General features: G+C 49.3%; 7 protein-coding genes across 7 annotated transcripts; 4 read left to right on the plus strand and 3 right to left on the minus strand.

Annotated features, from left to right (window-relative positions):
* Positions 1-617: 617 nt before the first annotated feature.
* Positions 618-1175, plus strand: F9C07_2233664 (uncharacterized protein; the record flags this gene model as incomplete). The annotated part of the gene is made up of 2 exons (XM_041286683.1): positions 618-764; positions 918-1175. 2 exons carry the CDS (start codon positions 618-620, stop codon positions 1173-1175), a joined length of 405 nt encoding a protein of 134 aa, XP_041147214.1.
* Positions 1176-1356: 181 nt separating this feature from the next.
* Positions 1357-2733, plus strand: F9C07_2258333 (uncharacterized protein; the record flags this gene model as incomplete). Its single annotated transcript, XM_041286684.2, has 2 exons — positions 1357-1803; positions 1837-2733. 2 exons carry the CDS (start codon positions 1357-1359, stop codon positions 2137-2139), a joined length of 750 nt encoding a protein of 249 aa, XP_041147215.2. The 3' UTR covers positions 2140-2733.
* Positions 2734-3000: 267 nt separating this feature from the next.
* Positions 3001-4338, minus strand: F9C07_6747 (beta subunit of N-acylethanolamine-hydrolyzing acid amidase-domain-containing protein; the record flags this gene model as incomplete). Its single annotated transcript, XM_041286687.1, has 1 exon — positions 3001-4338. One exon carries the CDS (start codon positions 4336-4338, stop codon positions 3001-3003), a length of 1338 nt encoding a protein of 445 aa, XP_041147216.1.
* A 133-nt stretch (positions 4339-4471) lies between these two features.
* Positions 4472-6396, minus strand: F9C07_2284426 (uncharacterized protein). Its single transcript, XM_041293556.2, has 2 exons — positions 5226-6396; positions 4472-5175 (listed from the first exon to the last, which is right to left on the minus strand). The coding sequence occupies exons 1-2, from the start codon at positions 6230-6232 to the stop codon at positions 4815-4817; spliced, it is 1368 nt and encodes a 455-aa protein (XP_041147217.1). The 5' UTR covers positions 6233-6396; the 3' UTR covers positions 4472-4814.
* Positions 6397-7233: 837 nt separating this feature from the next.
* Positions 7234-8899, plus strand: F9C07_2073235 (amphiphysin; the record flags this gene model as incomplete). The annotated part of the gene is made up of 4 exons (XM_041293564.1): positions 7234-7344; positions 7423-7740; positions 7793-7909; positions 7979-8899. 4 exons carry the CDS (start codon positions 7234-7236, stop codon positions 8897-8899), a joined length of 1467 nt encoding a protein of 488 aa, XP_041147218.1.
* Positions 8900-9337: 438 nt separating this feature from the next.
* F9C07_6744 (uncharacterized protein) lies at positions 9338-11956 on the minus strand (the record flags this gene model as incomplete). The annotated part of the gene is made up of 2 exons (XM_071511510.1): positions 9338-11129; positions 11457-11956. 2 exons carry the CDS (start codon positions 11954-11956, stop codon positions 9338-9340), a joined length of 2292 nt encoding a protein of 763 aa, XP_071364247.1.
* Positions 11957-12540: 584 nt separating this feature from the next.
* On the plus strand, positions 12541-14094 carry F9C07_6743 (putative RNA 3'-terminal phosphate cyclase; the record flags this gene model as incomplete). Its single annotated transcript, XM_041286680.1, has 1 exon — positions 12541-14094. One exon carries the CDS (start codon positions 12541-12543, stop codon positions 14092-14094), a length of 1554 nt encoding a protein of 517 aa, XP_041147220.1.
* Between the last annotated feature and the right edge of the window lie 496 nt (positions 14095-14590).

Raw genomic sequence — 14590 nt, forward strand, 5'->3', positions numbered from 1 at the left:
GGAAAGTGGCAACGGCGTGGTAGTGTTAGTATATATGCTGACAGCCCTGACGGCAATCAAGAGAGACCTATGAGGCTGTGCTACAACTCCATCATTCCGATTGACATATCATCTGCTCAAGCTTGTATTACCCACCGGCTCTCAATTTGGGTACCACTGTCCTCAGCATGCCTAAGCCCGGTTGCCTTCCGCTCTCGAAGGCTGACTGCGTGTTTGTCTCGGTGGCGAGGTGTTGAGAAAGTCCAGTCAACCAACTGAGTGCCTAATTTCAAGGTAGAGCAGAGTGCCACAAGTGGGACATGCCACACTATGAGAGACGCCTTTACCCTAACAATATGTCTTAAGAATATAGATGGGGAGAAGATAATCTAGCACCATGTCACGATTCGAAAAGCCACTGGGCGCTCACACGGACTCCCAGGACCAATATAAAAGTACGAGGTCAATTAGTACGTCGATCTTCAAAGAGAGAGGACACAAAGCTTTGCTGTACCCCATCCAACTTGAAATTATTTCCTGGTAAAGCTGACCTAAGTACCATCTGGATCTGGATCTGACGGAAGCGATATTTGCTTGATTAAGCCTTATCCAAAAAGCCTTAAGGATCTTGAACCCCTATGGCAAAAGCGATTTTCAAAGATACTGGGTTCACCGTCCTTCATGAAGGACATTCCAACCCAGAGCTTGATATTGTATTCGTCCATGGGCTTCAAGGTCATCCGGAGAAGACCTGGACTTCTTTCAGCCAGCCTTTCCGTGATAAAGTCAGTCCACAAGCCAAATATCCAAAACCATGTTTGTTTCCTGGAAATTCGTGTCGCAGGAAAAAGACACAGCGGACAAAAACCGATCTTGTCCCCGGCCGAGGTCATGTCAAGGGGGGAATTCACACCAACGGCGATGACAAAGTCTTTTAGCCTGAATCACTTCTGAGCAAGCATGAATACTGTGTAAATTCTCGGATCATGACTTACGGCTACGATTCCAATATCATCCAGTTTGTCAAGACCGCCAACTTTTCCACCATCAGTGGAGAAGGGGAGAGTTCTAAGACTGATGCGGCGTATTACTTTGGTCTCTTGGATGAGATTGATGGAGAGCTAACACTTCAGGGCACACTCAAGGAGTGCTGGCCCACGGATGAGGTTCCCTGGAGAGATGACCCAACGACTTAGGGAGATGATATATCAAACTGGCACTTTACCTTTTCAGCATGCGCTGTCTCGATGGGTATGCAGGGCTACGTACAACACTTATTAAAAAAAGGCCGACGAGATAGGTGACAGAGAATATTTCCTAAACAGGGAAACGGGGCCGCCTCTTCTACACATCGCTGTGTATAGACATAACCCGGCTATGATCGAGCTTCTCCTGAGAGAAGGGGCGGATGTCAATGCCATATTCAATGAGAAGACACTCATTGAAAACTTGATGTTTTACTACAACACCATCCAGGTCTGCTTCAACATTATCAAAATATTCCTTAGTAATGGTGCCAATCCAAACAGTCGTCACTACCCAATCGAGGGACGCCTCAAATTTTGGTATCCACTCTTGCACCTAGTAGTCCGTATGGATGATTACATTGGTATAGGCCCTCGTATAGATCTTATGCGCAGCCTACAGCGCCATAGGGCTGACCTGAATGCCACGGATTATCTCGGTCGGTCTTTCCTGGAAATCCTTTCCTGGAAAAACAGGCCATTCCCCAAGAACGAATGGTACTGGCTGCTGAAAAATGGAGCTAAGATCATGAAATCAATGATCAGCACGAAGTTCCACAAGAACTCGACGACATTTGCGGTTCCTAGATAAAGCCAACTTTATGATCCGCAGTACCCTGATGAAGATGATGAAAACATGGACTCCCTGGACTTTGCATGCTCTATGGCCTACCACATCGAGTGCCGACTGGGCCACACTATCTTTGACTCTGATAGTGAGAATTCTGATGGCCCCGCATCTTCTTTGGCTCGACGAAAGTTCACCAAATGCCGTTACGGTGGGCTTTGTGACCGATTCAGTTGTCACAATGCTTTTCAAGTCTTATCTGAACTACGCTTCCGGTCTAGAAAATGGTACACGGAAGAAGCTGCATCTGCCGCTGAGGAGATGTGTCCGGGTTGGTTTTGTTCTTAATATTTCATCGAGGCAACAGAGGCTGTCACAAAGATAAGTTGAGGTATTGGGAGTTCTGTCTATTAAGGATTTTGCTCATTCTGCATCTAGAGGCTTGGAATAACTGGTAGTGCATGAAAACCAAGTTAGTAAATCATGGACTCCGTACTATATTCCCAGGCTTCACCGAAAGTCTGTATAAGAGCCTTCAATACAGAACCTTATTACCGGGGCTCTTTGCTGGATGGACGTGTAACCATAACCAGACTTTTCAAAGGTATGGAATATATTAATGTAGAAATATCTTTCTCCTCAGTGTCGATTATGCCCACCGCAACTCGGGTTTGATGTATGTTTGAACTTACAATGAAGGTGAAATCCTCAGGAAAGTTATACTCAGAATCGTCACTACATATCTATAGAATGCTTTCGGGATGATCCAGTAAGTTTGAAAGGCTTCAGTGCCCACACAAGATTAACTGATATCTACTGAAGACAAAATACTGAGTAGATTATAAGCATTACCCTATTCCGCAATGCGACGTCTAGGTAAGTTGATGACTACAGGTACCCATATCTATTGTCAATTTTTAATAGTCAAAAGAGGACAGGAAGTTTGAAAGATGCTACCAGCTCGATGTTATTCTTTCCAAAAGTCTAAACGCTAGCCAACCTATGTATATCATCTGTAGATAGTTGTCGTGCTGGTGCCGCCCTTCTGTCTGTCCGTTAAGGGGGCCTTAATTGTGGCTGTTTGACCCTCTTTGAACTTCGTCTTGTAGGGAAATTAGTGGGTGCATTTCTCCTAGACGAAATGTCTTGCCTATAGCGGTCGTGCTTGTAGTTATTATGGTTGCCTTAGCCGGGATCTGAAACCAATTTCTAATAGCGTGTGTAGAATACTAATGGTTCCAAGTACCGCCTAATCCACACTACCTTTCCCTCCGTGGGATCCATCACCGCTGCAAAATGGGTCATCTCATTAGTCGTCGGGTATGTCGTCGTCCATTTAATAACTTCCTTCAGTGTGGCTGTGACTTGGAAGTCCACCAGCTTACCCGAGCTAGGAGTAGGCAAAGAGGACCCATTTGGTAAGAATTCATGAGACGATCCGCCTCCCCACCTCTGAGACGCACGAGTGCGTCGCAAAGGATCTTGGCGGCCAGTTGAGGACGTGCATTCTGGGATCGAAGTAGCCTTCCTCGCCTGCCTGACTTTCTTGTCCCAGTGCGCTTGCATGAATTTCCTCCGTTCTTCGCTATCTTCTATGAGGTCCACGACTGAGACAGCTACCCCTGTGCCTAAGGCTGCACCGGCATGATCTCCTTGGTGTCCGTTTTCCCTCACCGAGGGAGCGGCATGGTCACTGTTTGTTGCGACGATGAAAGAGGATTGTCGCTCCACATGAGCTGTCCTGTGGTCCTTTTCTAGGACCACTACATCGACCCCATCACAAAAGATCAAATACGCAGCTGTAGACGGTGTTCGCATAACCGTCGGCCAGATCTTGTCAAGAGCCGGCGGGGGTGACGAACCATCTGGGGGAAGGATATACCCTCTCAGCATAGAGGATATAGACCGTCTCAAACCAAAAAGCACAAGTAAATGACTTCCATAATACCGATAATTACGCAGCCAGCTGCTCGTATCATGATTCGGTCTAAAATTAAGAGAAACACTAAGTCCCCTCCTGACACCGGTTAAGACGCCCACAAAGCCGATATAGGTGATATTCGTCGCCAGGACGGTATCGTAATCAGGTCCGCGGACGTATTCAAAACAGACGAGCAACTTCCGGAGCTCGTCCATGCCCCAGTCTAGGGTCCGGAAATGGAGAAGTCGCGGTTGTGATTGCTCGCCTGTGGGGTTGTCGAGTTTTGTTAGTGCTGCGCCGCTTGTGCAGCCCATTAGGAGGTCTAGGAGTACGTTGAATGAGACTAATAGGTATAGTTCTATTCCTGTGGCGCGGCTGATGCCTTTGATTTCTTCTGTTTCTTCGTGGGTGTATAGTCGGCGCAGGAATAGGCGTGATAGTCTTTTGAGCCATGGTAAGAGGGATTTAGGAAAGGCATCGGTGATGAGTTGGTCGAAGAGACCTGTTATGGAAACTAGGTGGTTGTGGTATTGTCTTGCGACGTGGGTGTATCTTTTTGATGGCGGGAGAGAGAGGTCGATTTTGAAGACTGGGGGTACTTCACCCAATTGCATTGCATGTGCCATGCTTGGTGGTAGTTATTGTGTAAATGTGTCGTTTAAGAGGGCATTGTTGCTTTTTATTTGTTTGGGTTCAAAAGATGTAAGGCTGAAGCATCTACAGAGTGTAAAAATAGGTGGTACGAAGGGTCCCGTGCCTGGACACATGACGTGGCGTAGATTATTGGTTTAGTGTTTTCTCTACCACGAGCTACAACACAGCACTGCATTTCTGTTATTTCAAGTGATAAGGTGTCTAATGGAAGTTATGTTTATTCTGTAATCTGGCAAGAGATATGATCATTGCCCATACTCCTCGTTACGAGCTGAATAGACAGTTCGGTTGACATTACTTTTTATATTTAGGGTATCACAGCATAGTACCTCCCCGCATAAACAATAGGCGAGTTGTCTCGCGACAATGATGCCATAGGCCCAGTAATATGAGATATCTGCGATGGTATCAAAGGTATACACAATCTGAAGGGTATCATAAACGTAGATCAATTAGGTTTGGGTCGCCCAGGCGGCCAGAAGTCGAAAAGGTCTAGGGCCTCGGAAGTCCAGGGTCCTTGCTCACGGGGTTCATCTTCCTCCATACAACGATTAAGCGGGCTTTTAAAAGGTAGTGATCGTGATCGAGCACCAGTTGCGGCTGTTAAAGTAGTGGGATCCGAGTATGACTTGCGAAGGCCAGTCGAACCGGACTTTGGTAGAGTATCTTGCGCGCGATGATTTGCTGCAGTCCTGTCCGGACGATGTATGGAGCCACTTGGCATCTCATCTAACGCAGCAAGCGTTGAAGCAGAGGGTATGAAATCAGCGTTCGTTGGTACAGGATCGGGGCTTGTCAGATCGATTTCCCTGGAGTTGTCAGTGCATATCGATGATGGAAAGATGAGGGACATACTAACTGCGGGGTCTCTCGCACGGGCACATTTGTCTTCTCTGAAAAGGGAGAGGGAAGGGATACTTTTGCGGCGGTTTGACCAGGTAATAATGCACTGTACATCAGTTTCCTCCTCGGACGCTCCGTAGACAACCTAAGCGTGTTGACTGGAGTATCCACAGGAATCCTCGTGGATTCCTTGCTAGGTGGAGGGGCATTGTTGACGGGGTTTTGGGTCTTCGTAATAATGGGCTGAGCTCTACCGCTCGGTTTTTTGTCCGATGGCGATACTGTAACTGATGCAGCTTTCACCAAGCTTGGAGTTTTCTTGGGTTGTACTACTGGTTCAGTATCCGTAGCTACTGCTGTTGGTTTATCCGCAGGAGGCTCCTCCGATAAATCAATAGTTACGGGATGGGGCCGACTCGAACCATGTGCACGTGGGACATTCTCCGATGCAAGCCTCTGCCTCTTTACAGCTCTTTCAGATGGTTGTGCATGACCTTTACTTTGCTCCGGCGGATGTCTCTCTTCATACGGAGAGACCATGCGTCCAATAGGTGTCTTCTTGATGCCCAACAAATCATTGAGGGAGCGAGACGACTGGGAGCCGATTGAGGATCGCAAAGGAGTGGACGTGTGCAAAGACGGCATCGGTGGTTCCCCCGGCCGTGATGGGGAACCCTGGCTTTTCTTATTACTGTAGAGACCGGAAATATCCGTCTCCGTCTTCTCCATTGGCTCGCAGACTTGAATCAACACGCCTCTATCCAGTTCCAGCTCGTCCCCGTCCTGGATTGCGTCACCCTGTCGCCAGTGTAGGTCACCAATAAAATTTCCCGTGATATCGTAAGCCATGATGCGTTTATTGAACGTGTGGTATCTGAGGTAGCCATCTTGCCAGCGTTTGGCTTTGCGGCGCATATCGTGAGTGTAGAGACACCGGAACTTGATCACGGGCGCGGTGTTCTGGGTCGCCGGGACGCTCATGCCGGGGGTAGCACGCGGGGCAGAGGATAAGGGCGTCGACATGGTCGAAGGGAAGAGGGCCAATAGTTGGCGACCCTCTGGCTGAGCACCATCTGGTCGCTGGGCGGGGACGAGGCAGGGGTCGACGTGGTTGCAGAGCACTTCGTTCCGTTGACCAAAAGAGAGAGATTTATTTGCCTGCCCGTCACAGATGAGAAAAGGCGGGCGTTGTTGGCCTCAGGCGGAAACACCTCGCTGGTGCCTGAAAGTCGCGGGGAGTCTAGACTTTGGTATCGATCATACGCGTATGGTATTATGGCATGCCGACACTTTACATCTACTAGACTAGTATGTACAAGATACTACTAAGTACTATCAATGCAACCATATGGACCACTACTTTGCCTACTCTACACATAGGTATTCAAATGGCGACGAATGTATCTTTCGCTTTCTCTTCCGCCGAAAAAAGGGCACGACTTCCTCGTCCAAATCAAGATGTTTTATTTATAGCCGGGTGTCTTCTTGGCAGTCTCCAGTTCCAGCCTTAATGGGGTGACAGGACTTGACTCTGGTTCCACTGGTACTCCCATCGTACAGGAGACAAGTCGAAGGAAGGACCATGGTACGATAGGTATCGAAGTTCAGGTGCAATATCAGTCGATCCGCACAGACCCAGGGTCTAGGACGTTAAGCAACAACGAACAATGACTGGAAGTAAGGATCTACAGACAGATTACTCCATTGATTGACCTTACAGGCTTCATCTCCAGTATTCACTGTGAAATGCCAAATGAAACGACGATCGGATGGTGGCTGCGTCATCGCCTACTGCACGCTTCTTCTTTTTTTCCCTTTGCTGACACCTTTTAACTCTTTCTCTCCCCTTGCCCTTTTTTTTCTCTCTCTTTTCCCACTATTCCTCCGCTCTTGATCCAGGGACCCTGCATACATGATACATACATTGATCTGATCTCTCTCCCTCTCGCCCGCAACTTGATCAAGACTAATTCCGTCACCCTTTGTTCCCCATCCCCGCATTCAAGCAACCTGGCAAAACCACAATGCTATCCGTACAAAGACAATTTGGTAGATTTATGAAAAGATCTGCCGACGACAGTCAGGTGGCTATTCTCCTGAAAGATTTCGACGAAGCAAATAAATTGTTAGCCAGAGTAAGCTTGATCTGTTGACTAGCCCACCAGTTGCAACCCGCTCGCATATTGTGCCGCCGCTAACCATTCATCCGACAGATCGTTGATTCTACCAAAGCCTGGCGAGATGCTTGGTCTTCTCTACTCACTTACCAGGCGCGCATACTCAGTGAATTCGAAGGACTATATGCGCCCATCATTGCTTCCTCCGATTCCTCCACAGTCGATAAGGCCGTCCCAACGCCCCGGGAAACACTGGCCCGAACCGCTAACCTAGCTCAAGAATATGAAGAGCTACGGAGCGAACTCCTGGAGGAGCTCGAGGCCATCAACGAGCGTATGATCAAGCCCGCCACGCAGGCCATGGACTATATGAAGCCGTTGGAAAAGACAATCAAAAAGCGGGATGACCGAAAGGTAGGCACATATCTTGTCAACTCAAACGTAGCTTCAATTAACCTTTCCACAGTTAGACTACGAGCGTTACCAAGGTCGCGTCGACAGCTACTCGAAAAAGACGAAGCGATCGGACCGAGACAACGCATCGCTAACCAAAGCCGAAAGCGATCTCGCAAGAGCAACAGAGGTACTACAAAGACCGATAAACACCCCCCCCCCCGGGAAACACACACGCCCATACTAACCAATAACCCAGGAATACCAAGCCGCAGACGAACACCTTCGAAAATGCCTACCACCAGTAATAACCGCCGCATTCTCACTGCTCCCCAGACTGCTAGCCACGCAAATCGAGATCCAAAACACCATGCTAGCACACTACTACACCGTGGTCCAGAACTACTGCGAACAGGAGCACTTCCCCTCACCATCGCCACCAATGGAACAGATAATCGAAGACTGGGAACAAGCCCACCTCCCCACACAACAAGAAGTTGAAGCCCTAGGTTGTATCGCCAACGGAAAAGCAGTGCGTCTATCCCCAGGATCACCCGACGACCAACGAAACGGACACAGCAGCCGTCTCCCAAACGGCCTCAACTTCCGTCGACCCTCGAGCAGCAACGCCTCCACCGTCGGCGCTACATCTACGTTAACATCTACAACAAATCTTCAACCCCCATCCTCCGCAGGCCGCAGACTCTCCGCCCCATCAGTACACGACACAAAACCGACCCCAGTAATGGATACCAAACCCCGTCTCAACAGTCTCGCCTCATCCCCATCCTCGACTCTCACCGTCCCAACAACCCATCTCTCCCCGCAAACCCCCGCTTCAGCCTCAGCTTCCTCCCCAGCCGAATCCTACGTCTCCACCCGAACAGACTACTTCAGCCGAAATCAGCATCCCTCCGACAGCGCAGCCACATCTCCAGGATATAGTGTGCTCGCGGCCGCGAAGAAGAAGCCCCCACCGCCGCCTCCGAAACGGATCGGTTCGAATCAGGGGCTGTTTGTCACGGCTCTCTATGATTTCGGCGGGCAGAGTGCCGGTGATCTTGCCTTTCGGGAGGGGGATCGGATTCGAGTTCTGAAGAAAACGGATAGTACGGATGATTGGTGGGAGGGAGAGCTTCGGGGGGTTAAGGGCAGTTTCCCGGCTAATTATGTGGAGTGACAATCTTTTTCTTTAATTTAATATATCCGGAATCTATATGGTAGAAAGATATTGGAATTGGGTTTATGTAATTTGAATAGGAATTTGGGACAGTTGTCCTTGGTTTGTAATTGTCTTCGGCTGGCTGTGCGGTTGTGAAGAGACATTTACTTGAAGCATATTGGGTATCTAGTTCAATATTAAGACAAGAGATACATGGTTATATGACAGTCTAAGGGGACATAACCTTCTTCATCAAGTGACCTGCACCTTGAAAGGGCAGACCTTCCATTGGAGATGTAAACTAAACTACTAACAGTGGATGTACCCTCGATATGTTAATAAATACAAGGATAACGGTTTCATGCTAGGTGCATTGCCCGGAACAGCTCAAGGGATGGAAATTCATATGAGTAAGCTACGACAGTCAGAATCTTCCGTTCTTTTAAGGATCCCTATCTAGAGAAAGGCTCCGTCCGGAGCACTATCGTCTGACATCTCCATGCCCATTTGTCGACGCCGGCTGTTAAGAAACAGTTCCACCATGCGTTTGCTCGACATGGGCGAGTAGGTTCCTTGGGACAATGGGTAGCGTTCGCTGCCGTCGACATGTCGGCTGCCAGCCCGTATGTTCTCATTGGTAAATCTGGTGCTATCGCGATGACGGCTAAGTCGAAAAGGCACGGGCCCTGTGTCTTGGGCTTGGGACCATTTGGCGGAAGATCCACCGTACTTGCGGCTCAGGGTCAATCGCTGTGACAGTTCTCTAGCTTCTCTCTTAGGCGTGGGAGATTCTGGCATCCAGGGTCTGTTCATCGGCCTTGACTGCATAGGCAACGATCCCTGCTGGTCAAGCCGTGCGCGGATCCGACTGACGGTGAAAGATGATCCACCGCCGATAGGGGAGACTGACGTAGGAATTGGAAACGGGGGAGTAGCATCCAGTCCATGCTCCCTCGAGGCTGTCACAATCGTGCGTACACTCGGAGACCGGCTGAACGGTCTAGAGAAATTACTCCCGGCTCCGATCTTGTAAGCTGTCATTGGCTCTCCACTCACAAAAAGGCGATCATAATCTGAATTCTCCTGTCGACTGGCCAAAGTGCCGTTGCCAGCCCCCAACTCTCGGGATAGAAGTCGCCGGGGCATGTTAGCCGCATCGTCGCAGATTTGCGCATCTTCTTTATAGTGCTCCTTTGTCGGCGTGAGATTCTCGAACCTTGCCATTTGCGACTGCATCCATTGCTGCCAGTCGGCACTTGGCCGAGGTTGAGTGTGGGATTCCAGGAGATCAGGGGTTCGCTTAGGGGACCTGTATGCCGACCGCTGGCTTTCAAAGATTGTAGCTACCCCTGGTTCATCTGGCGACCCGGATGAGCGTCGCTCATTACTATAAGTTTCAGTGGTCGGGGAATTGCCACTGGTTGTTCGTGAGTAGACGCTTGGAGAATCAGGTGTGTCCAATGCCGGAGACTCAGCAGCATTTATACTTCGCGGATCGTCCTCCGGGGCACTTTGGCTACCGAGCATCCTCGAGCGCTTCTGAGGAGTCACCGTGCCACCAGGGGCCGTTGCATATGACCTTGGAGTTGTAAACGATTCGTTACTGGCGGCCCGCCGAATGGTCTGTCTACTACTGCCAGGATACAGAGAAGATGCTCGTGTTGGAATAGCACGATGTTCTCGGACTTTTCCGAGGACAATTTCTTCTTCCGTGTCCTGTGCATTGTTCTGGCCAATCCGCCTCATCAGTGCAGCATACAGGTGTTGGCTATCAATGGAATGCTCCTGAATGGTTGGTTCTGAAGATGACGAAAACTCTTGTCTAGGGGAGTTGCTTGGGGTGAGTAACGAAATATTCGGCCCCGAATGGCTTTGTTCGTCAATGATAGATAGATGGCTCTGTTCGCCTGTTTTGCGCGTTACAATAGTATTGGCTACGGTTGAATCAGCCCAGCTTGTAACACGCGAGCGGCTCGTTGCAAGACTCTCGGAGCTATGGATACTTCGGACCGACTGAGAACGATGAGAACTAGGGAGTCTATCAACACAAGCCGAATTCCGATCATTTCTAGCTGAATGATCGTCATCCTCGGATGCTGTCGAGAGCACTTGGCTCTGTGTCTGGTCAACGGGTGGTACTTGTGCTTGACTATTTTCTGCAAGAGGCTTCGATAGCCCGAGGACCTTCTTGATACCCCTTTTGATAGATGAGGATAATGAGCGCGTTCTTCCCTGGGACATGGCATGTCTAGAGGAGTTAACAGATGATTGGGTACTAGCTGCATCCATGCCGGAAGCGCTATCACCGCTATTACTTCAAAAGCTTTTTCTGAACGGTTTATGCTCTTGTTTGGGTCTGCGTATGAAGTGCTCTCTGCACTGGTCGGTGCTATCCACCGAGCTTTGCAAAAATTGGCTACGGGCTAGCTGGATTGCTGCATCATGACTCTTCATATGTTGGATTGCATTGCCAGATTGATGGCTACCCCTGAGGAAGGAAAGTGAGCGTTTCAGGGCCCCGCCCGAGTTCTGTACCTCAGGCACTTGTGCTTTATCAAGAGCCACATAGTCATACAACCGAGAAGGTGCTCCATAAGACATGCGAGAATAACGTTGTCCACCTGCAAACATTGACCGTGATTTGCGCAGCCGGCGGTATGAAGACGGTAGAGAAGAGTTCCGGCCATCTAGACCGCCGAATTCACGAATTGGCGGCAGCGCTGCGGGCGATAGCTGAGAATTATTATTTCCTTCTGAATCACTCACGGCTAAAGGCCGGGACACTGCCAGAGTAGCAGTCAAAGCAGTGCTAGAGTTTTCAGTGTCGCCGTTTGGTCTGTTTCTTCTCTGCGGTACTGCCATGCTACCCGGACCACCCAAGCGATCGTAAGAGCGTTGAGAGTCCGTAGAAGATCGCTCTGTAGAGCGCCGCATGGCCAAAGATGCCGCGACGGTCGCGTGTTGTTTGGCGATTTCTGGATCAAATGGCTCGTTAGACACCGACATTTGGTGGCTCCTTCGGATGGAGCGAGCTGATTTAGATCTCCTCAGATGGTCACTTGTACTGAGAGACATTGTGGGGCACATGACAGCAAAAGCATGTAAGTACGGATACAGAGCGATGAAAGTGGTACTTTGAGAATAAATACTGCACCGATGGATAAAGCACGGTCTAGAAAAGTGTCTCGTGATGGGGGAGAGATTTCCAGTGTGAAGGACCCATGGCTACTAGGACCCGAGGAAAGTGCGATGAGAGGCAGCACATGTCGTCTTGCAAGGTCGCGTCTATCAACGCCGCTTCCTCATCTGAGGCTAAAGTAGGGATATTTTAGATAGATAGATTTGGTCAGGTCCTATCCAACCTGAGATTGCCTGATTGGGGTATATTGGTCGACAAACTAGTCGGCGGTTCTGGTCCGAGATGATCGACGGCTAAGACTGTGGCTGTGAGTCATGGTTCTCATCCGCTCGTACAGGCCATGTCACATTGACACATTCCGATACGAAGAGTCAGTAGTACAAATCCCACATATGGAGGCCTTAGACATGCGCTCCTTGATATTAAATAGAACGCTTAACGTTCCAGTGCCCATACGCAGCAGGACCTTTTTTATTTGACGTCGCACAGCAGGGGCCAGTCCGAATCAGGCTACACTAATATGGATCAGTCGGAAGACATGAATCCTAGAACACAAGCCATCCATCTGGATGGAAGGACTCTGGAAGGAGGGGGCCAACTCGTGCGAATTGCCGTCAGCCTTTCGGCTTTAACAGGCCGGCCTGTCATTATTGACCATATTCGAGGCAACCGATCAGGGAAGCAAGGGCTCAAAGGCTCACATCTTGCCGCGATCACATACCTCGCCCGTGTGAGCGGAAGCTCTGTCGTGGGTGCAGAGCTAGGATCGACGTCATTAAGCTTCTATCCACGAGCAGTCCAGATGCCAAGAGATCGAGACCATGAGCGGGGAGGAGCGATCGAATCACATATCAACATTGCACTTAGAACAGCAGGTTCGGTGTTTCTAGTGTTCCAAGCACTATATCCTTATATGCTGCACGCGGGAGCCAATTCTCCCATTCCCGAGCGCCAGATTACTCTATCCATTGTCGGTGGGACCAATGTGTCGTTCTCGCCGTCATACGATTACGTGGCGCAGGTTTTAGTGCCTAATTTCGCCAGAGTGGGATTGCCTCACCTTTCTGTGCAGCTAATCAAACGGGGATGGGGGTCGGGCCCTTTCAGCTTGGGAAAGGTGACTCTTATTGCGGATCCGCTCACGTTGTGCGAAGATGGCAATAAAGCCGGGTCGAGCCCTCAGTTTCCACCCATAGACGTTGCTCAATATCAGCGTGGGACAATCAGTCAGATTGAAATTACCATTTTAGCCCCCGACGATCCGTTCCCAAGGAGCACAGAGAGAGGCGTCCACGGCAAAGGAAGAAATCGAAGACCTGGTGGGACGCAATCTCGGAAACATATGTCAAGGGCGGGGGGGAACAGCGATGGTTTACCGAACGCCACTCTAACAATTCGCCAATTTGTCGAAGACGAAATCTTCCGGAGCCTCTGCAAGGGGTTAGGGAAATTACCATCGTCTGTTTTCACCTCCGGACTATCGTCCTCCAGTGCCGCTGTCCAGCATCCTCACACAGAGAGCGATGACAACGATATTCCTATCAACATACATACGACTGAGGCCACACACCATTACTCGCACGTATACATACTTATTGTAGCACATACATCGACAGGATTCAGGGTGGGACATGATGCGCTCTTTGGCGTCAACGGCGATCCCGGTGCGCGACAAGCGCGGCATAAGTCACGGAACGGTCCGGAGGAGGCGGCAATGGTGGTGAAAAATTTGGTGGAGCAATGTGTAGACGGATTCTTAGAAGAATTGTATGATCCTCGCCTGCAGCAAGGTTCTACCCCCGTGGATAGGGAGGAATATCCCCCTTGTGTGGACAAGTATTCAAGAGATCAATTGGCGGTCTTTGAGGCACTGGGAAGATCAGCATCTCAACCGAGCGATGACGGCGGCGGTGGGAAGGAAGATGAACGATATTGGAGTCTTCACATGCAAACGGCGCGTTGGGTCTGTGAAGAAATGCTGAGTAACCAGGCACATGACATGAAGCAGTTACATCAAGCCCCAAGGTCAAGTACATTGGAAGGAAATGACAACGCGAAACATCCAGTCATATAATAAGCAAATAATAATAGTAAATATATGATTGTCAGTAAATCGTACAGTCGAGAGGGTATGAGAATCGACCAATATTAAAACAATGAGTACACATCACAAGACAGACAAAAGTGAAATATCTGAACAGAAAGTAGCAAATATTAAGGAGAGAATAAGAAAGGTATCCATCTGCGCCACCACCCGCCAGCCAGCAGCAGATTCATGGCTGTGCGCTCTATTCCCACGGGGTATGACTTTTATGGAAAATTCCAAATCGCCATTCCCAGCAGCTGATTAGGGAAATCACCCATGCCGTACCCAGTTTGTCTCGCATATACACACAAAAGAAAAATGAGAGAGATGAATAATAATAATCGCAGTGCTTGAACCGCCGGTCCAGTAATATCGAGAAAGCCGCCCTTGTATATGGTATAAGAATCCGATGATCGATCAACTCCCAACAATGCATCAAGTCAGAGCATAATTGACTAGGTTAAGGAAAGACAGGTGCCGTGAT

This window comes from Aspergillus flavus, chromosome 5, assembly GCF_009017415.1.
Source record: "Aspergillus flavus chromosome 5, complete sequence".
Taxonomy (NCBI): domain Eukaryota; kingdom Fungi; phylum Ascomycota; class Eurotiomycetes; order Eurotiales; family Aspergillaceae; genus Aspergillus; species Aspergillus flavus.

Bases quoted from the DNA above. Each gene is read 5' to 3' on its own strand.
- F9C07_2284426 (XM_041293556.2), bottom strand. From the start codon at position 6,232: ATGTCGACGCCCTTATCCTCTGCCCCGCGTGCTACCCCCGGCATGAGC. The intron at 5,176-5,225 runs GTTAGTATGTCC...TGACAACTCCAG, and splicing joins CCCGTGCGAGAGACCCCGCA to GGAAATCGATCTGACAAGCC.